Here is a 23,339-nt window from a genome sequence, read left to right on the forward strand (position 1 = left end):
ATAATGTGACTGAGACAGAGCTGCTGCCTGAAGTATGGGATGTGTGAAATCTGACAGTGTACAGGCTTGGCATCGCGGGTAGCACAAAGCCCCAGCAACCGGGATTCGAATCCGGCGCTGTCTGTAAGGAATTTGTACGTTCTCCCTGTGTCTGCGTGGGTTTCTTCCAGGCATTTTTGTTTCCTCTCACTCTTGAAAACTTTCGGGGGTTTTAAATTAACTGGTGTATTTGAACAGCACAGCTTGTTACTCATGCTGCATGTCTACATTAAATTAAAATTAAATCAAATTAAAACAGACTTTTGCCACCAATGCCTTCTGCTATATTGCTCTATAAAAATTGTATCTGTATCTTTATTTTCAAACCATGGAAGGATTCTTTCATCTGGTGCTACCTTATTTGAGACCAGCAAAGCTACATCCTCCTTTTCTAGTTAGTAAAACTTTCCTAAAAATCAGTTTCCTGTAGCATTTAGTTCACAATCTCTGTCACATTTTAAAAAGGTTTCCACTAAAATGTCCACTAAATCAAACTCTATCTCTGTCCAGAATTCACGAAAGAAGGACTTTTATTTATGTAGAACCTTGCGTGATCTTAAGATACAGTAAAACCCCTGGTATTTGGCACCAAGGGGGTGTCGGTAGATACCGGAGAAGTTGTTTGAGATGATGCATTGCCTAATTGGCAAACTAATCACTAGGGGTGGCAATTTTAAACTTTTTGTATTTTTTACCTATTTATTTTCTATAATTTTTTTGTTGCCAGTTGCTTAAGTTCCAGTTGATGGGGATTTTACTGTATTCCAAACTACGTTAGATTCACTGAAATATTTTTGAAGTGCATCGTGAAAATCTGTGGACACTGTGGTTGAAGTAAAAACACAAAATGCTGGAGAAACTCAGCCGGTCAAACAGAGTCCTTTATGTAGGTAATCAAAAACAAAAGCTCTGATGACTGGAGGGAGAACAAATACTTTTATTAGCTTATATCTAAGGGTATGGCCTCACTGTAGTCTTCAGAAGGGTTCTGGGTTTAGGCGGGAAACCAGGGTTATATATGAGCAGATGGGGGCGGGGCCAGCCCTCAGCACCACATTATGGATAGACCGCAGTTGGCCGGTGTGTGCAGAGGCACAGCTTTTTCTGGATAAGGCATCTGGAGGGTCATTAAGGGCTCCTGGCCGATAGGCAATGTCATAATTATAAGTGGAGAGTTCGATCCTCCACCTAGCAATCTTGATTTTTTTCCCCACTTGACATTACTAAACATGAATGCCACCAAGTGCTGGTCAGTGAGGAGCGTAAATCTTCTACCAAACAGGTAGTGCCTCCAATACCTGGTGGGTTCTACAATGGCTTGAGACTCCTTTTCCACTGATGGGTTCCAGAGCTCGTGGCCTTGTAATGTCCGAGAAAAGAATGCAACTGGCCTGCCCGCCTGGTTGAGGGTAGTTGTCAGGGCTATGTTTGAAGCTTCGCTTTCCATTTGGAAAGGAACATTCTCATCCACCGCATGCATGGCGGCTTTTGCAATGTGATTCTGGAGGTAGTTAAAAGCCATTTGGGCTTCAGTCAAGGGGGGGAATTAGTGGCTTTTCAGATAGGGCAAACCTTAGCGTATTGAGTGATCTACTGGGTGTAATATGAGAAAAACCCTAGGCATCTCCTCAAAGCCTTTGTGGTCCTGGGGAGATTCTCCACCATGTAGCCAAGGATAGCAAGTCATTTAGTCCTGAACACACACTTGTCAAAGTTATAAGTGAGGTTCAGGGCTTTTGCCATGTGGAAAAAAACTCAGGAGGTTGGCGTCATGGTCTTACAAGTTGTGGCCACAGATGGTGACATTACCGAGGTAGGGTAAGGTAGCCTTCAACCCATACTCATCCATCATTCTGTCCATCTGCCTTTGGAAGATAGAAACCTCGTTAGTGTTACCAAAAGGGACCCTCCAGATTTGATTGAGGCGACCGTTAGCTTCAAATGCCATATATGGACAGGCCTTGGAATGGATTGGCAGCTGGTGATAAGCAGTTTTCAGGTCAATGGTCAAATAGACCTGATACTGAGCAATATCATTCACCATGTCCTAAATTGGAGGGAGGTGGTATGTGTCCAGGATTGTGTACCAATTAATAGTTCGGCTATAGTCAGTTACTACCCTGGACTTGTTTTCCTTTTACCACTACCACTTGTGCTCTCCACGGGCTGGTGCTAGTTTCAGTGATAGAATATATGAAACATATAAAACAATTACAGCATGAAAACAGGCCAATTTGGCCCTTCTAGTCCACACTGATCCAAGTACCCTCCTCTAATCCCACTTACCAGCACTCTGCCCATATCCTTCCATCCTCCTCCCATCCATATTCTTATTCAACTCTTACTTAAATTATACCTTCATCAAGCAAATGTTATGACTCAGACTTTATAAAATCTTGGTCTGCTGTACTGTACTCTTGGTAGCAATAGGTTTGCAGACTGAGGAGAGATTCAGGAAGAGTTGAGGTGGGTCGATATTCTGTGCGGAGAGGCAGCATGTGGATTCTGATTTTAGGGGCCCTCCATTCCGAACTGTTACAAGGGGTAGAGGACCAGAATACTTCAAGATCACGCTTTTAAGGTGACGCAGGAAGTCCAGACCCAAAGCTATGAAAGGAATCCCTTGTAATCCACTGGAAAAAGCAAGTGGGGCTTCGATTTAATGCTTAATCTGAAAGACAGCCCGCCCCATGGTGCGGCATTATCTCAGCACTCCGCCAGAGTGTTGGACCAGATTTCCATCCTCAAGTCTCCGATCTTCAGCAGCAAGAATTCTATCAATTAAGAAATAATCATTTTATCATGTGCGTTGGATACTTATTGAGAAGCATCGGTTACTGTGACGTGCATGAGGAGACAATCCTCTTCCTACTTACAACATCTGGAGTACCATCCCTATCTAACCACATTTGATTTGGTTGCCCCTCATAAACTCCATACAGTAAAATCCCTGGTATCCAGAATTCAAGTAACCGCTAAAAATAAATTGAGGAAAATAAATTATAAAATTAAAATTAATAAGAATAAAATAATAAGTTAAAAATACATAACTTTAACATTGGAAAAGTCAATGTTCTCTGAAGTAACACATGAACCTTTGGTGAAGATGGGAGCAAATATTCAGCCAGCGGAGGGAGGGCCTTGGACGGGCTTTGCTCATGGCAGCTGTTTGAATAAAGTTGTGTGAAACAGCAATGGCATCGCCCAGGATGAAGAGCGGGTTGATGCCGCTTGTCGTTGGGAGTGAATCTCTTAATGTGTCTCTTTATCGCTACTTAGTGAGAGTCGCTCCGGTCAGAGGCTTTATCTGCAAACTTGGGGGAGGGGGAGGGTTAATTATCTGTGGTGTTATTGTTCGTCTTTCAGGCAGCTCCGTGGAGGGGGAGGAGCTGACAGATGCAGTGAGGGTTAAATGATTTTAAAGACTATGACTGAAAAGAAAGTCAAATGCTTTATACAGTATATTCATGTAAGTGAAGTTTGTTCAGTGTAAGTAATGCATTTTTGCCTTTTAAACTGTTTATACTTAATGCAGGCATTTTAAGAGCAAGTCTCAAGCAACCAGTTAATAGACTTATCCGGCATCTACTAATCCCCATAGGTGCTGGATACCAGAGGTTTATTGGTGCTGTTTTCTATTTCCATTCTTGATGATGTTTCTTTTTTTTTTCTCTTTTCTTTTTCTTTGGCTTGGCTTCACGGACAAAGATTTTTGGAGGGGTAATGTCCAGGCTCGTTTGTGGCTGACAAGTCCGATGCGGGACAGGCAGACACGGTTGCAGCGGTTTCAGGGGAAAATTGGTGGGTTGGGGTTGGGTGTTGGGTTTTTCCTCCTTTGTCTTTTGTCAGTGAGGTGGGCTCTGCGGTCTTCTTCAAAGGAGGTTGCTGCCCGCCGAACTGTGAGGCGCCAAGATGCATGGTTTGAGACGATATCAGCCCACTGGTGGTGGTCAATGTGGCAGGCACCAAGAGATTTCTTTAGGCAGTCCTTGTACCTCTTCTTTGGTGCACCTCTGTCACGGTGGCCAGTGGAGAGCTCGCCATATAACACGATCTTGGGAAGGCGATGGACCTCCATTCTGGAGATGTGACCTGCCCAGCGCAGTTGGATCTTCAGCAGCGTGGATTTTATGATAATTAAAACAGAGACAAGGATCAAGAGAAATAGCCCACAGAGAAAAAAAAACATTTGAATTGGCAGGGAAGTGCTGGCAAATGGGACAATTCTGGACTTTATGGTCAGCATGAATATGATGCCCCCCCCACCCCTCCCCCCACGACGAGATTAGATTTCAAAAACAGCGTACCTCCAACCCAAACTTATAGTAGAAATAGTTTATGAAATATTTGGCACAGTTCACCAGCCCATTGTCCAGATGTTGCCTTGTGATGTCATGAAAGATCGTCTTCGTTACTGGAGGTGGAAGATTATTGTGGAGCCTGAAATATTCCTGATGGCGATAGACAGTCACTTCAAATGCTAAAACTGCAAGAATCAACAGGTTGTTCTGGAGAAGAGTGAACAAAACAAAAGCACGTTGGCTAATCAGAAATTCTGAAGGCAGATTCAGGTTTAATTGCGCAACTTTTAAAAAGCAGAAGCATCCCACAACGTCAAGAGGCCTTCAGATCTTGAGTTTGTAACGACACAGATTTGCCAAAGTTTACAAACAAATAAAGAATACAATCACTCACTTCTTTCAGTATACTGTGGTATTCACTGGACAAAACACTGCATTCTTCAACTCCCCATACACCAGCCAACTAGACTCCTCTGACCTTCTCACTGCCAACACGGGTGATCCTGTCACTCACTCTCTTCCTGACGAAGGTAAGTGCCCATCCGTGACTAGTTACTTAGAAATGCAGTTGCTGTACTGCGGTTAACATTTCCCGTGAAAGCCATGTTTTGCTTGAAGCAGTGAATTGTGACTAGGATGGTGTTGACCTTTGAAAACTATCTCAACAGTTTGTCAGAATGCTGAGGGTAAAGCTTCTGACATAAATTAAGGGAATTGGGGTTAACAAAGAAAGTGGTATTGAGCCAAATTGGGCATAAGCTTATTGAATGTGGGAATTACTTACATTTCTTACGACAACACAAGTCCATGAAAGGTGATTGACCTGAAACAGTGGTGAAGGTTTTTTTTTCTCCCCTCTCTCCACCTGCTTAGTATTTCCAGTATTCTTTGCTTTCATGCCCCAGGCATCTGCCTGGGCTTTGCCTCTCGACACCTGGAGATGTGTTTCAGTTGCACTCTCTCGGAATTGGTTTTGTTACGAAACGGTGAACTCTGACACTGAGGTAGGAAGCGAAGGGGCGGGGCAGCAGGGATAAGGCCCTCTCCTCAATAATTATTTGGCAATGCCAAGAATGGATGTGGATTGGTGGATGTGTTCAACACAATCTCCTTCCACCACCACAAAACAAATGGCTTTGTGCGGATGCATGTAAAACTTAAAAAAGACAAGGAAGGACGCCATTTGTAACAATAAAAGAGAGTCATCACATACAACAAGGAACTTTTCTTTGGTCAGATATATGAAAACTTGTTATGTAATTTTTAATTCCAATCTATTGTTAGTTCCTTATGAGGATCCAGCTTAAACCAATAAGAGCTAACATTTGGCATTATTTCAGGGGCTTCACAGATGTTGGGGGGGGGGGGGGGGGGGCGGCACAATCACACACAATGTTGAGATGGAGTTAAATAAGGAAGTGCTGATTGCAGAGCAGGTTGGTGCATTTATAACGAGCAATGTAGTTAACACTACAAGAGTGGAATTAGGCCATTCAGACCATCGAGTGCATCCGCCCTTCCATCATGGGCCGATTTCAAATCAGAATCAGAATCTCTTGTCATGAACAGGTCACAAGATTTGTTGTTTCACGGCACCGTCTTCGTGAAAAAATTCATAATAATTCACCTGAAAACAATAAATAAAAATAGTGCACAAAACATCAAAGTGAGGCTGGTTCATCGATTATTCAGGAATCTGATAGCAGCGGGGAAGAAGCTGTCCTTGTGCTGTTGGGTGCTCGTCTTTAGGCTCCTGTACCTTTTCCCTGATGGCAGCAGAGTGAAGAGGGCGTGGCCTGGGTGGTGGGGGGGTCTTTGAGGATAGAGCGTGCTTTTTTAAGGCACCGCCTCATGCTGATGTCCTCGATGCAGTGAGGTCTGGTGCTGGTGATGGTGCAGGCCGAATTAACAACCCTTTGGAGCTTATTCTTATCCTGAGAGTTGCACCTCCATACCAGGCAGTGATGCAACCAGCCAGAATGTTCTCTACTATACACTTGTAGATGTTTACGAGAGTCTTCAGTGACATACCAAATCTCCTCAGTCAGATCACACAGAATAGCCACTGGCTGACCTTCTTTGTGATTGCATCAACATGGCGATTCCAGGACAGATCCTCAGAGGCGCTGACAACCAGGAAGCTGAAGTTCTTGACCCTCTCCACTACTGTGTTCTCAAAGAGGACTGGGTCTTGTTCCCCTCACTTCCTTCTGAAGTCCACAATCATCTCCTTGGTTTTGCTAACATTAAGTGCAAGGTTGTTGTCATTACCCTATTCAATGAGCTGATCTATCTCCCTCCTGTACGCTTCCTCATTGCGATTTGTGATTCTGCCGACAACTGTGGTATCATCGACAAACCTGTAGATGGCATGGGTATTGCGCCTGGCTACACAGTCATGGGTGCATAGTGAGTAGATCAGTGGGCTAAGCACACATCCTTGGGGTGCACCTGTGTGATAATCAGTGAGGAGACGCTGTTTACAATTTGTACTGACTGTGGTCTTCCAGTGAGGACGTCAAGGATCCAGTTGCAGAGGCCCAGGATTTGTAGCTTCTTGACCAGTACTGAGGGAATAATAGTGTTGAAGGCTGAGCTGAAGTTGTATGAATTGTTGCTTTCAAGGTGATCCAGAGCTGAGTGGAGAGCCAGCGATATTGCATCTGCTGTGGAGCTATTTTGACGATAGGTGAATTGCAGTGGGTCCAGACCTTTGCTTAGGTACATGTTAATTCTGGTCACCCTCTCAAAGCATTTCGTCACAGTAGAAGTTGGTGCTATTGGCTGGTAGTCATTGAGGCAGCCCACGCTACTATTCTTGGGTACCGCAATGATTGATACCCTTCTGAAGCAGGTGGGAACCTCTGACTGCCACAATGAGAGTTTGAAAATGTCCATGAAAACTCCGGATAGTTGGTTGGCACAGATTTTCAGTACCCTTCTAGGTATGCCATCAGGGCCTGATGCCTTGTGTGGGTTCACCCTTTTGAATGATGTTCTGATGTCGGCCTCAGAGACAGATATCACAGGGTCCTCAGCCTTTGCAGGGATTGTCATAGGCACCTTTCAACCCTATACTCTGTAGTTAGAATGGTCTTCAGTTGTTTCCATTCTTCTTCGTGGTTGTCTGTCCACTTGAATTCACATTTGTCCTATAACAACTTCCTTAGGTACATTGTTTTGGAAGATAAGTTTGGTAGGAATTTACAAATGAAATTAATCATTCCCAGCACTCTCAATACACCTTTTTGTCAATGGGTCTCGGCATCTCTAAAGTTGCTTTCACCTTGCTCTTGACTGGCTTCACACCTGCCACTGACAATTTATCTCCCAGAAAGATGATTTCCTTCACACCAAATGGAAAATTTTCTCTTTTTAACTTTAATCCATACTTCTGGATGTGGTTGTAGCACTTTGAAGAGCCTCTCATTGTGTTGCTCCTGTGTGGATCCCCACAGGATCACGTCATCCATGTACACATGTACCACATTTATTCCTTCTATGATGTGCTCCATTGTCCTGCGGAATAGTTCCAGAGCTGAGAAAATTCCAAAAGGCATCCTCAGACAGGAGTAGCGGCCAAACAGTGTGTTAAATGTACAGTGTGGGAGGTGATGTTGAGACTGTTCAAGGCATTGGTGAGGGAAAATTTGGAATACTGTGTGCAGTTCTGGTTCCCAAATTATAGGAAGGATATCAATAAGGTAGAGAGGGTGCAGAGAAGATTAGCTAAAATGTTGTCTGAATTGCAGTATCTAGAATATGGAGAAAGATTCAATAAATTTGATCTTTATTCATTGGAGCGTAGAAGGTTGAAAGGAGATTTGATAGAGGTATATAAAATTATGAGGGGGATAGATGTGAATAGGCTCTTCCCCTTGAGAGTACATGAGATTGGAACGAGGTGTCACAAGTTAAGGGTTAGGGGCAAATGTTTAGAAGTAACATGAGAGGGAGCTTCTTCACTCAGAGAGTGGTGGCTGAGTGGAATGACCTTCCGGAAGAGGTGGTTGCAGCAGGGTCAATTTTGTCATTTAAGAGAAGGTTGGATAACAGTATGGATGTGAGGGGATTGGAGGGTTATGGACAGGGAGTGGGTAGGTGGAACTAGAGGAGTTCTCTTAAATCGCTGTGGACTAGAGGGGCCAAGGTGGCCTATTTCTGTACTGTAATTGTTATAAGGTAATATAGTATTTTGTGCTACCATCATGCAGTTTTATTTGCCAGAAGCCCTGGGATGCATTCAATTTAGTGAAAAATTTTGCAGCGCCCATCTCACTTGTAATTTTATCCCTGAATGGAATCTGATAATGTTCCCTCTTTATATTGGCATTCAAGTCTTTTGGGTCCATGCACACGCGTAGGTCACCGTTCTACTTTTTGACACACACCATTGAATTCCCCCATTCTGTGGGCTCCTCCGCTTTCTTTATGACCCCTAGTGCTGTCATTTGGTCGAGTTCCTGCATGAGCTTTTCTTTTAGTGCTCCACCTCGGAGCATGCACTATTGGCTCTGCGTCTTCTTTTAACTGTATCTTATAGATGAATGGTAGAACTCTCAATTCCTTGAAGATGTCAGGAAATTGATCCAGTATTTCCTCTACACTGTTCTACACATGGTCACTGTTAATGTGGTACACCCTCTTGACTAGGTTTAAGCTATTACATGCTTTGTGACCAAGCAGTGAATAATGTCCATCTGGGGTTACTGTGGGGTAGTGATCTTTATCTTCAATTTTCACCTTGAGTTTACATGTACCTTTCATGTCGATGCTCTGTCCATTGTTGGCTTTGAGCAGTACAGGATTTGCATGGACGTATGGCTTTATCTTAATTCCCCTGATGTCGCGCTCACAGATCAAATTGACCGTTGCCCCTATGTCAAACTTTAAAGGAATATTTGTACCATTTGTATGCAATGACACAGTCCATTTATGCTGCACCCACCATGCCCACGAAAAGTGTATCACTGAGAGCAGTTTCTTCTACAGTGTGTACAGTGTCTTCGACAGTGTGTACACTTTTACTCCTGTTTAGTTTCCCTTTGGAAAAACATTGCTTTGCATAATGATTCAGCCCTTTGCACTTATTACAGACTTTTCCGTAAGCTGGTCATTGCTTTGACACATGCTTAGTTCCGCATCGTTTACAATTGAATGTCTCCATTTTTTTGTTGGTTCCTGTATCTCTTTTTTTTTGTTTGTGTAAGTGTCCAGACACCATGGCTACTACTATGGCTTCAGTTTCACTGGCTTTTACACTCTCACTGAACTTTCTCATGAGCTGCAGAGCTCATTCATTGACGTGGCATATCTTCACAGCTCTAGCTAAGGTAAACTCTGTCCCTCACAAGCAACCCTTCTCTCACTTTGTTTTCAATAATCCCAAACACAATTTGATCACAGATCATTGAATCTTGCAGCGATTCAAAATTGCATGTTCTTGCTTTTAGTTTTAAGGCCATTAAAAAAGAATCAAAGCTCTCTCCCTGCATCTGTGTGTGCGCGTGTAACACCTACCTCTTGAAGGTTTCATTTTGCTTTGATGAACAGTGTTCATCAAACATCTCAATAACCATATCAAACTTGCTCTGGTCTTCTGCCTTGGCAAAAATAAATGTGTTGAAAACCTCTAGAGCTTGAGGTCCTGCCACAGTAAGTAGCATTTCAATCTTCCATGTATCCGTTTCACTATTGATTCCAATCGCTTGCAGGTACAGCATAAAGCTTTGTTTAAACAGCCTCCACTTATGGTCGACATTTCCAGTCCATTTTACAGCATTAGGAGTTTGTAAACTCTCCATATTTTCACTGCTGATATTGACTATTACTCACTATGCACACTGTGTGTTACTTTTTTTCTTTCATTCCTGTGCACAGCAGAACTTGGCTGTTTCTTCCACTCCTAGTATCATGTGATGTTTCTTTTATTGCAATAAAGTAACTTGTTTTTTTTTTTAAAAAAACAACCAGATTTATTAACTCAGTAAACAGCATTCAGGACAGAACATACACATGCCAGACCTCATGTGAAGGCATCCATCTTGAATCTACCCAAGATGCAACATTCCCCAGATGCTATACACTCTGTCTTTGACTCCTCCTGGTGGTAGCACTCTATCACTACAGTGGAGAGGGGTTGGATGGGGGGAGGCAGGGGAAGAGAGGAAGAACAGGCTAACAGATGATAGCTGGATACGGTTGGGAGGGTAGAAGCCAAGAAGTACTGGGGGAGAGGGCAGAGGGCTAAGAAAGATAGACTGGGGTGGGAAACTAGAGGAAGGGAGACTGAGGGGTACGGAGAGAGAGGGAGAGAGAGAGAGAGACCTTGGTTCCATGGTTGGTGACGTGTTCTCTCTTTCAATCTTTTTATTGAGTTTTATAGAACAAGAACACATTGTATAGAGAACACAAGGTTACCAAATATGAAGAATATAAGTAGATTTCCAAAAATAAAATAATAACAATATTCCCCTTCCCCATACCATGTTGTTGGAATGACACAAAAAAGAGAAGAAAAGAGAAGCCAAAGTAAAGAACTCTAATCCCCTACTGAACAAAACCTGGGCTGTTTTGACTAAAATTAAAGATAGTATAGATCTGCTGAATCTATAAAACATTCCTAACTGAAGGAAACACCATGTACATAAATAAATACATTCAACGATCAAAACAAACAGATTTAATAAGCAAGAAAATAGTCCACAAGAGGACTCCAAATGTTATGAAAATTAGTGTTAGTATACAATGTGGAACACCTGATCTTTTCTAAATTAAGACAAGACGTGACGTAACCACTGAGTACTAGTGTGTGGACAGGATCTTTCCATTGCTGTAAGAGTTGTAAATAGTATGAATTGAAGATCAGATGAAGAGAATAGCTCGTTAATATCGTCTAACACTCCACACAAAAGCAGTTAAAGGATTAGGTTCAAGATTAACACGTAATATTATTGACAAAACACAAAAAAAATCTCCCTCCAATAAGGTTCAAGAACTCGACAAGACCAGAACATATTTATCAAGGTTGCTTCTCTGTCATTACATCTGGGGGAAATATACGGGATAATTTATCTTTAGACATGCAAGGTGTTCTCTTGAATAAATGCTAGAATCAATTTTATTTTCAACAAGGGAATCTGTAATATGCTCATACCTTAAGATATACGAGAAGGGGAGAAGACTTCTTCAGCCCGATCCAGTTTGCGGGGTCAACAGGACTGGAGTAGAGGACTGAGCTACTCAGTCTCTCAAAGTTCTCGACATTTGTCTCATTAAGTTGTGGCTGAGAAAGTAAAACATTCAGATATTTACTGACACATTTAATTAACATCAGACTACATGCATGAGTTTTCCCTTCAAGTGAATGAGTAGGCGTTCTGCATGAATTTATATTTATTTTAACATCTAATAATAATAGGTATTTACAGGAATTAGATGGAATATGGTAAAAATATTGCAGAAAATATAATGTTATATATGTTCAAATATAAAGCTGAAGGAATCCAAAAGGAGTATAGTAACAGATTTATAAAGCAGTGTTGATATTAAATGACAAAACAAATATCTCAACGAGGAACAAATGAACTTACAACACTCCATGCAGGACAGCAAAAGCTATTTGGCGAAAAAAAACTTTAATAAATTGGATTGAATAAAAAGTTAATTGACATTTAGTCAGCCTTGAAAAATCCATTGACATTACCACATGAAATGTAGAACAGTCAGGGGAAAAATATGTGTGTGTGACAACCTGTCTTGGTGCAAGTTCGTTTTAAATTTTGTTTATGGGTTTCTTGCTTTGTGGGTAAAGCATCCATTCTCCATCCTTAAATGCTGGACCAAAAAAAAACTATCCTAGTATCATTCATTGGTAAGGTGCCCAGATTGCATCTGTGTTCTGGATTTCCTGACCTGCCACACACGTGTATTATGCCAGGAAGACCTCTTTCAATGGATATATCAATCAAATTAGGCCTGTGAAAGTGGAGGTTTGTGCAAACTTACAATGTCTGCCAAATTAACAGATGAGATCCCACGAGGGATGTTGGTCAAGAAGGTTCAATTACTTGCTATCCAAGACGAGGCTGGACTTAACTTTGCAGGAGAAAGCAGAGGGAGGCCATAGATGATTGTCTGTCTGATTGGAGGCCTGTGATCAGTGTGGTGCCTCAGGGGTTGGCCCTGATTTGTCATCACTGTATATTAATGATCGGGATGATAATATGGTAAATAGGATCAGCAGATTTTCAGATGAGGGAAAGATTGAAAATGTAGTGGACAGCGAAGAAGTCTTTCAAAGCTGACAGCAGGATCTGGACCAGATGGAATAATGGGTTACAAAAAGGCAGATGGAATTTAAAGTAACGTGTGAGGTGTAGGACTGACCAAAAACCAACAATGATGTAACAAATGAAGTGGCAAACTGTACAATATGCCGTAAATATCAAGCAAATGATCCTGCAGAACCACTAAAGCCATACCCAGCTCCATACAGACCTTACCAGAAGGTAGCCGCTGACCCGCTCGAATGTCAAGGGAAGGACTATGTTGTAGTCACAGACTATTGCCCCCTGTATCCAGAGGTGTGTAAACTGAACACCACCACTGCAGATGCTGTAATAACGGGTATGAAAGCCATATTCTCCAGACATGGCGTGGAAAACAAGGTCTTCACAGACAATGGACCCCAGTTTTGCAATTTAAAGTTCCGACAGTTTGCCAAAGAGTGGGACTTTGTACACACCACATCAAGTCCTCATTTTGCACAGTCCAATAGTCTAGTGGAAACATCAGTATAGACAGTGAAAAGACTAATGAACAAGGCAAAAGACAGTGGAACGGACTTCTACCAGAGCCTGCTAGTATACCGCACAACACTGCTTGAGAGTGGCATGTCACCAGCACAACTCCTTATGGGACGTAGACTAAGATCAAGCCTACCCATTCAGGAGAACCTCCTAAAAATAAAAGAGGGGGAGAAAGTGAGGAAATTCAAAGAACAACAGAAAGAAAAGCAAAGTATTAATTTGACAGAGGAACAGAAAACCTACCAGAACTCTACACTGGTGATCAAGTAAGGCTAAAAGACAAAACAAACTTATGGACTCAGAAGGAACTGTTCTTACTGAAGTCCAACCAGGATCATACACCATTCAGACAGATGAAGGTGCTGTTCTGCAAAGAAATCATCAAGATCTTCAAATGGGACCAGCCACAGTAGATGGAAAGATGGATATTGTTGAACAACCTGAATACACATCTGAGAAGACATCATCTGAGGCAACCACTCAGATTCAAGGACAATCAATCAGGAGATCGTCAAGACACGTGAATCCTCCTAAGAGACTCATTGAGCAAATGTAAAGACTCCTGTTATAGAATGAAGTCATACTATCTTATTTGCTCTTCAAGTTTTAGTGTTTGTCAATGTGAACACACAAAATAAGTTTTAAAATTGTTAACTATGTTGATAATGATGAAAATATGTTCCTGGTGTTAAAGTTAAAATTGCAGAGATATACAAAGAAAACATGTTAAAAGTAAGTTACTTTTGTTTTAAGAAAGGGAGATGCATTGGTCATGTTTGCAAGACCACTAGCAATGCCTTATTGTTTGATTAGACTTGGCTGCCAGCAGGGAGCTGACACACAGTATGCTGTATCTGTAATGGAGATTTGCAGCCTCATGGTGCTGTTTACAACAATTTTAAAGTAAAGAACCTTTTCCTTCATCCACATATTGTCTACGAACTCACACATACGAATACAAGAAACAGCCCCACTTCATTCTCTTCAACTTTCTGTTCTTCACATACACATAGAACTCCTTGGGATTCTCCACAATTCTACAGGCCAGGGCCTTCTCATGCCCCCTTTGAGCAACTGTTGATTAGGTTTGGTCTTTTTTTCCCCTGGAGTGTCAGAGTATGAGGTGGGATTTGATACACAAAATTATGAGGGGTATGGATATTGTAAATGCAAACAGGATTCTTATACTGAGGATGGATGAAACAATAATAAGAGCATCTGGGCTGGGGGTGGAAGGTGAAATGTTTAAGAGGAACATAAGAGGGAATCTCTTCAGATGGAGCGTGGTGGGATGTAGAATGAGCTGAAGTGGTGGATGCAAGCTCTATTTTAACACTTGGGACGAATTTGGATAGGTACATGGAGGGGAGGGGTATGGAGACATGTGGCCAGTTGTAGGCCAATGGGAGTAGGCAGAATTATAATTCAGCACAAATTATATGGGCCAAAGGGCCTGTTTCTATGCTGTACAGTTAAATAATTTAAAAAAAAATGGCATCAGAGTATTGTTTTATTGCGGTTGACAGCTTCTATCAACAGTAAAAATTTAAATGAGCCCTAATTAAATTTACTCAATCCTTGGGTTGTTGGATTTCTTGCAATGTGGGGCTAAGATTCAAGATTAAAAATTAAATTAATTGAGATATAATAAAGACAGTGCACTGTTACCATCAGGTAGATGGATTCAACATCAGCAGAAATTGCCTGAAGCACCTTTTGCAATCAGGGAAAGAGAAGGAAAAGAAAGTCCCCTCAGAGTCATCTGTGGATTCTCCTTCAGCGTTGCAGCAGTCCCTGCAGCTACACAGAGCCCAGCCCAAACCATCAACAGCCCGAGCTGCAGATTCAAACTACCATCATGATCAGGAACACTTCAGCCCCCTCAGCACGCCCTCGCATCCTCGTTCCGATCCCTGGCGCCTCATCAGCCAATCTTGAGCCAGCCTCCAGCAGTCTGCAGCCTGCATAGGTACCTCTCCTCGAGCCGCCTGTGTGCCCTTCAGCCTCCGAGTCTCTGACTGATCCGCTGCCATGGTCACCATCCTAAGGGCTGTCTCCTCTGCTTCTCCTTCTCAAATTGGAGGGGTGGGGGGGTGGACTCCTTGTTTTCTATGTCCCTGCACCAGTCCTCTGGTTAACCGGAATCTGTAACCCCTCGTGTCTGCTGCCAATCGTAGGTGCCGCCACCCTGGGCGCAGACCCAGCCGTTGGAGTATTTTTTAATAAAACCACCATCAGCTCCATTTACAGGCTGCTTGAAGTCTGTACGGAGCTGACAGCTGTTGGACCGGGCGGTCGGACCCCGCTGGAGCGCTGTGACTCCGCTCCCCGCGGTTCCGCACCAGCGGCTTCCCTGTTGTCACCGCAACTCCAGCAGTGCCGCCATTTCTTTTAGGAATTAACTAGGAAGACTTGAAATATCGACACCTTTCCACTGCTTCAATGATGAGAGTGAATGGAGTGTTATTATATAGTTGTTGATACACAATTGCTATCAGTTTATTATTGCAATAATTACATCTGTGGAGACATTATGAGCTTTGCTCAAGTGCGGACTCTCCTGCCAAATAGTCAGGAGTCTAATGCCTTCTTTAAGGGAAGCATCACTAAACATCCAAAGGCCAGGAAGGAGCAGGCAGGAATATGAATGTAGTTTTGCAATTTTCTTTTTTGAGAAGTCAGCGTGGAACAAAATCATCCTTTTGTGTGGTAAACCACATGGTTCTCATTCCTCGGAGAAATCTCATTTCTGAAGGGACTCAGAAGGTTGAGCAGCATCTGTGGGGAGAGAGGAATTTCCACCCTTTCGAGTCAAGGCCCCTTATCTGGGCCTGAAATTTCAGCAATTCCTTTCTTTCCCCCCCCCCCCAACCCCCGCAGGGGCTGCTCGATCCACCGAGCTCCTCCAGCAGTTTTATTTTTGCGCTCCAGAGTTCCAGCATCTCTTTTGTCTCCATCTCGCTATGTCCTCAAAATGTGTATGCAATCTGAAGTTATAATCGTTTCATTCAGATGCCTGATGGGTCAGGTGAGTATTTCCCAACTCGCAAAACCCATGAAACCAGCTAGGCATTTATTGTCATTTCAGAAAGCCGCCTCTCAGAGCCTGAATTTCTTGCCTCCCCCCCCCCCCCCCCACCCCCATTGCTCCCAAATGTGGTCACTGTTACTTCCCTTAAAAATATTGTTTCCATTACCATATAACCATTTACGGAGCGGAAACGGGCCATGTCGGCCTTTCGAGTCCGCATTAGAGGGAAAGGTGAAATAGGTTTGGACATTATTCCCTGAAGCATAGAAGAATGAGGGGAGATTTAATAGAGGTATTTGAAATTATGAGGGAGCTAGAGAAAGTAAATGTAGATAGGCTTTTTCCACTGAGAGTAGGCGAGAACAAACAAAAAGGTATGGGTTAAGAGTGAAAGGGGAAAAGTTTAGGAGGAACATGAGGGGGAACTTCACACAGAGTGGAGGGAGTGTGGAACCAGCCGCCAACTGAAGTGGTGAATGAGAGCTCAATTTCAAGGGTACATTATTTTAGGAAAGGGTCAATTAAACGTATTCAGCCACACAGCAAGGTTAATGCATCTGTTCTCATTCATGCTAATTACATTTTATTTTGGACTTTTTACTTACAGCATATAATAGAAGCCGATTCTGGCCATTTAAACCCGTGCCATCCAATCACATCCAAGGAACCTACCAACCCCGTACGGTTTGGAGGGTGAGAGGAAACCGGAGCACCCAGGGAAAACCCACACAGACATGGGGAGCACATGCAAACTCCTTACTGACAGCGCTGGACTCAAACCCGTGTCATCGGTGCTGTAACCGCGCTGCCCAAGAACACATACTTAAAATGACATGTGGATTGAATTTTAAATAATATACTCACAATTGTACAGTTTGAAGAGTAGGTTGGGGGATGAACAGATGATAATTGATATAACATTTTGCACAGAATGATAATGCAGGTCATGACTGTGCAGATACTCGATGCCAGCGGACGCAACTTTACATAAGGCAGCGCAAAGGCCCATGAGATTAAGAAGACATAATTCAACAGGGAAACCTGTGGGAATACACTCAGATCAGCCATGCACACTTTATTGACCAAACGCTAGGATACATAAGGAAATAATCCGATGGCTTTCTGAGAGAAGATAGAGTTCCACCCTCCCAAAAAGCCACCCTCCATATGCAGGGAATCTTAATTGATGACTGAATTATAATGGGTGGCAATTTAATTTAATATTGAGACATACAGCATGGTAACAGCCCCTTTCAGCCCATGAGCCCAGGTTGCCCCCATTGACTATAATTCCCAGTACGTTTTGAAAGGGGGGGGGGATCTAGAGCACCCAGAGAAAACCCAAGCAAACAATGGGAGAAGATACAAACACCTTACAGACAGCATCAGATTTGAACCCCTGGGTTGCTGGCGCTGTAACAACCTTGCCCCAACCGTACCACCCCCTAATTGTTGTTGGATAGGGTGCCTGTCACTCACCATTATGTGGTAAGGCAACTTCCAGTGAATGGTGCACCAGCAAGCTTCCATTTTATCAAGCCCAGATTACTACGCATCATTAGCGGATGAGTTGGTAAAGGCTGCCATAGTGTGAAGTTTTGAGGAACCAAATTTGCACCCCGTGCACATTCTCTTCTTCCCCCTCCCATCAGACAGAAGATACATGAGTTGGTAAACGTGCACCTCAGAGTCAAGGACGGTTTCTTTCTTGCTTTCAACAGACCTCCCATTCACAAAATGATGCTGCCTTTCCTCGGTTTGAACGTTTCTCTCTGTAACATAGTTCTTTGCAATTTTATTTTATTTTGTATTAACTACTTAAATAGGGGTTGACTTGCCTGGATAGCAAAGAATGTTTCTCACTGTATCTTGCGACAAGTTAGCTATAATCAAAATAATTCAATGATTTGCCTGCAGCTTCTGAGAAAAGGCTTATGGTTTTGGCTTTTCTCTACTGTGCCAAAAGAGTAGCTTAATTTAAAACAAATAAATGCAATTACTCTTTTGGCACAGAAGAGATAAGCCAAAACCTTACTGTCTGGTAGGAAAACTGCTCTGCCCTAGACCGCAGAGAATTGCAAACACCAAAAAAAATCACACAAACCCTCCTCCCCGCCATCAACTCCAGCTACACTGCCGTCTGCCAACATTTTAAAGAGTCATCCCACCCTTTCTTCAGCCTCCTCCCATCGGGAAGAAGATTCAAGAGTGTGAGGTCGTGCATCAGCGGTTTCGAGGACAGTTCCTTTCCTGCTGTTTGTTATGCTTGTTCTTTCAAGAGGAACAACCTTACGTGGGCTTAACACTTAACCGACTTTATTTTCCTTGAGCTGCTTCAACCGACTTCCTGTTTTGGCCCAACCATGTGCATTGAATGCTGGGAAATGTAGTTCTATTTACACACATAACGCACTGTTATCTTGAATGAACAGCATATGGGGAAAAAAGGTAGTAAAATAATGTGGTCTTTGCTCTGTTCTAACTGGTATCTCTGTAACTCTGCACTCCGCACTGTGCCTTTCCTGACGTACTGTGTATGGCTTGACTAGGCAGACTGCTCACAAAATGAACTTTTCACTCTATCTCGCTACATGTGACAATAAACTTCAACATAAACTTGAAATCATTTGGTCCACTAAATAACAGCACGTGTTATCATGTAATGACTATTTACAAACCTCCATACAATGAAAATTAACTGCTCCTCCTTGACAGATCTCCGAATTTTACAATTTGTTCAGTGAGAATTTTGGGAGGCTTTGTGAAAATGGTCGTTTGTTCTTGCACTCACCTCTTTCAGTGTAATCCAAATGATGTAAAATGACACAATTTTGATGATGTGCAATTCCAAAATCCACCAAGCCATTATTTGTAGTTTATGGAAAGTCTCCATGAACTTGAGGAACAGCACAGTCAGTCGGTCAATTACCAAGTGCCATTTATTTGTCTTTTCCTCTAAACAGAAAAGAAAGCTATTTCATTATTCAGTTTTCAGATTTATTGTCGGAGTACATACGTGACATCACCTACAACCCTGAGATTCTTTTTCCTATGGGTGTGGCAGAATTGCCACTTATTGGTAGAGCAAAAAAAAACTGCACACAACGTACACATGTAAACAAATAAAGAACTGGAAGCAGATAACAAAATGTAAACAAAGTGACTGTGCAATAGAGAGGGAATTTTAAAAAAAATAATGAAGTGCAAAATTAAGAGCCCTTAAATGAGTCCCTGATCGAGTTTGTCATGAAGGAGTCTAATAATGGATGGATAGCAGCTGTTGCTGCACTTGGTGGAGGGAGTTCTGTGGCCCCTATAACTCTTTTATCATGGCAGCAGTGAGAAAAGAGCGTGGTGTAGATCCCTGATGATTTCTGCTGCTCTTCAACGGCAGCATTCCCTGCAGACGTTCTCGATAATGGGGAGGGTTTTACTCATGATGTCCTGAGCTGTGTTCTCTACCTTTGGCAGGGGCTTTACACTTGAGGGTATTGGTGTCCCCATACCAGACCATAATGCACCCAGTCAGCACACTTTCTACCACACCTCTGTAGAAATTTGCCAGGATTTCTGATGTCATACTGAACCTCCGCAAACTCCTAAGGAAGTAGAGGATGTATCCAGCAGATCCTTTGTCTAAAATAGCAACAGCTGCCAGGTGATTAACTTTTGAAACCACAAGGTTCTGAACATGAATCTTTGTGGTCCAGACCTATCCCAAAAGGATGGGATGATTGGAGGGCAGATCATTTAGATGTTATGGTAGATAAGACTGTAGTGTTTTCCTCTAAATTTATCTGCAAAATAGTCCATCATTCCATCCTTGCCATCCGTTGGCAAGACCGTGGCTCCAACCTGGAGGTCTTGGGTCACACAAAGTTCACTAGCATTGAGTTCCTGATCATCAGAGCCCAGACACGGTGGGTGGAACTCATCATCAGAATGGACGACCACCTTATGCCTCGCCAGCTGCTCTGTAGTGAACAGTAGGACCGGAAGGAGACCTCAAGATCATCCATGCAAGCGCTATGAAGATGCTGTGAAGGAAACCCTATGCCACTGTGACATCCTGCAAGAGAACTAGAAGCTGCGGCTCCTAGTAGGTCCTGTTTGTGATCCCTGTGCGATGAAGCCAATACCACTTTTGAAAACAGGCGCTGCCAAAAACAGGTGGAAAACCGTGAACGGGATCACAGAGCCGCAGCCATGGTTATTACAACAATGGACATCCAGTGCTCCCAATGTGCTTCCAGATTGGGACTGCAAAGTCACCTTTGTGTCCACAGATGAACTGCACAACAGCATTGTCTTCTTCGAATGGAAGGATGACCAATATGTAATAGTCCATGGATACTTTGAGGTGATGTATAAGGTAAAGAACAAACACCTTAATCTCTCCCGTACTAAACAAATAAACGGCGCCACTTGAAAAACAGACAGAAATGCTAGAACCACTCAGTGCATTGGGTGGCATCAGTGGAGAGATAAATCTCTAATGCAGATGGACAGTGGGATAATTAAAAAGGAGTTATTAGGCATGAGAGAGAGAGAGAGAGAGGGAGACTACAAAAATAAGTGAGGGAATGGGAATGATGGGGTTGCATTGGGAGCCAACATAGACAATAGGCTGAATGGCCTCCTCCCCTATTAAAGAATAAGCAGTTCAATTTCTCTCAATGACATCAACTCATTCCCCATTCCCCGACCTGAAATGTTAACTGTTTCTTCTTCCACACATCTATCTACCTAATAACATTTTCGATTTTTATTTCAGACTCCCAGCATCCGCAATTTCTATTAATGTCTCATTCCCTGGACTTGTGTATCAGCAGGCGCACAACTGGGACAATTGCCCAGGACTGACTCTGCGAACAGCGTTCTCTTAAGGAAGGCAGCATGGAAAAATGAATCACCTCTGGAATCTTCCTCTTCTTCCTTCTCCTCTTCACCTTCCTCTGGTGTTTTATCCTCTGCTCTTTCTTCTTTCTGAGAACTGGTGTTAATATTCATCATGCCAATGTCAGGCAGACTTCCATCCTGGTTCACCAACCTGTTGGGAGTTATTAAGCCTGTTAAGTCGACATTCAGTGCAAGTTGTGGCCCTACTAGGATTAAGTTCAGGGGGTGTCTTAGAATGTCAAGCACTTTATTCAAGCTTTCTGACAGAGGTTTTTGTTTTCCAATATGAGCACATTCCGAGAACTGTTTGGCACATGAGGCAACTGTCTAAAACAGCTGCATTTTAACATTGTTGCTGCAAGATTATAATTCTGGTCTAAACTTGACATTTTCCAGAGAGAGAAAATTGTCATAGTTTGCTGAGAGCATGAAATGACAACACGTGGGAGCAAGCATTTCATGTCTTTGGAAGACTTACGCATTCTGACGATTTGACATGTATAGCTTGATTCTGTCCAGAGTAATTCACACAAGGAGAAAAAGAGGATGAGTACAGCACATCATGGAAAAAAATATTACTGAAGCAAAGATTTGCATCAAGCCAGACAAAGGAACTTCTTTTCCCCATATGCTGTTAGCCGCTTCACTCTGCTGTGTATTTAGGTTAAAGCAGCGTGCATATCGAGACAGGACAATACATGCATTGCTCATCCTTTGCTTTAAAAAAAGTAATTGCCATTCCATTTCTGAGATTCATTACAAACTGTGCTGCCATCAGGTTTGTTTCAGGTGCCCATTCAAACATTATTTCAGCTCTGTTTGTTGACAAAATACTTACTTGCCAACAGTTTTCAACTGGACGTGAATATTTTACAAAGTGAAGAAAGCCCACTTGCATGCTTTGGAAATAAATCTAGATACATGCACTTTCTCCGCAAGCTACACACCAGAGTGTGATGGATTGGCCCCCTGTGTTATCCTAGAATACTATCAGAAGGAATGCTTCCAAGGCGACTGGTTTCAATGAGAGCAAGAGCATTTGTGTCTGGTCATCACCACCTCTCACACAGTTGTTTCACTGATGGCAATGCTCTCACACCTCTTCCTGCTACTAACCACCGAGGGAAAATTGCAACTCAGCAGGTCAAACAGTGCGCTCTATGTAGCAAAGATAAGGATACATAGCCAACATTTTAGCCACCCCATTCCCTCTCCATTCACAAAACCTTCCCCCTCCCCCTATTTGTTGGTGTGCCTGCCCTCCCTTATCCATATGTTGTACCTGTGGGATTGTAATCCTCTTCCTGCCCCTCTCAGTCCCACCATTTTAATTGGGAGCCTGGCTACATTCTCCCATACCTTGATGAAGGACTCAAGCCCGAAATGTTGGTTATGTATCTTTACGTTTGCTCAATAAATTACATTTGTTTGACCTGCTGAGTTTCTCCAACGTTGTGTTTATACTTCAATCATGGTGTCTGCAGACTTTCGTGTTTTATTACAGAGGATTTCTTTAATAAAGAGTGTGTGGAGGTTTTGAAAATACCCAGTGAGCTGGTCATTCTAATCAAGTATAACCACATTCTGCTGCAGTATTATTTATTGCTATCCTCCGCTTCCTGCTGCTTCTTTTAAAATAAAAATGATCAATAAAAGGCCAAATAATATTTAAATAATAATTACATAAGAACATAGAAATAGAAGTGTGGATTTTGACCTCCCACGTTCCAGACCTATGGGTTCAGTCGTTTAAATTGGTCACATGGGTGTATTTGGACAGAGTGGGCTGATGAACAGAAAGGGCTCGTTCCCGTTCTCTTAATAAATTAAAAATAAAATAAATAATAGATAAAAAGTACAAATATATCACTACATTTTAAAAAATGCCCCCAGGATGAGGCATTTTTTTTTCCCCCGTGTCTCATTCCCAAATGATTTACCACTGTATCCTCTGGCCGCAGAATCCGTAGCCAATTGGAATGTCTCCCCTGCATCAGGTTTGTTGCACTATTTCATACTCTTGTGTGCTTCAATGAGACCTCTTCTCAGTCTTCTGAACTCTATTGTGTCCCAGTTCACTTGAATTCTCCTTCTACCTGTCATCTCTGTCGTAAAAGCACAGAAATGTTGGAGGAACTCCGCAAGTCTCGCAGCGGACATAGGAGGTAAAGATGTATTATCGACGTTTTGGGTCTGAGTCATTCATCAAGAAAGGAAGAAACGCACAGGCACCTGTAGTATTTAAAGACTGGTGAAAAG

General features: G+C 42.6%; 1 protein-coding gene across 1 annotated transcript in view; it reads right to left on the reverse strand.

The window, feature by feature from the left end:
- LOC138753129 (piezo-type mechanosensitive ion channel component 2-like) overlaps positions 1–23,339 on the reverse strand; it is a 224,482-nt gene that overhangs the window by 154,389 nt on the left and 46,754 nt on the right. Inside the window, exons 17-24 of the mRNA XM_069915705.1 lie at positions 21,046–21,231; positions 20,454–20,584; positions 20,037–20,155; positions 19,644–19,893; positions 18,973–19,136; positions 17,046–17,222; positions 11,497–11,625; positions 4,347–4,547 (exon numbers count right to left, since the gene is read on the reverse strand). Of these exons, the coding sequence (XP_069771806.1) occupies positions 4,347–4,547; positions 11,497–11,625; positions 17,046–17,222; positions 18,973–19,136; positions 19,644–19,893; positions 20,037–20,155; positions 20,454–20,584; positions 21,046–21,231 (1,357 nt within the window). The remainder of the gene's footprint in view (positions 1–4,346; positions 4,548–11,496; positions 11,626–17,045; positions 17,223–18,972; positions 19,137–19,643; positions 19,894–20,036; positions 20,156–20,453; positions 20,585–21,045; positions 21,232–23,339) is intronic.

This window comes from Narcine bancroftii, chromosome 2, assembly GCF_036971445.1.
Source record: "Narcine bancroftii isolate sNarBan1 chromosome 2, sNarBan1.hap1, whole genome shotgun sequence".
In the NCBI taxonomy this organism is placed as follows: domain Eukaryota; kingdom Metazoa; phylum Chordata; class Chondrichthyes; order Torpediniformes; family Narcinidae; genus Narcine; species Narcine bancroftii.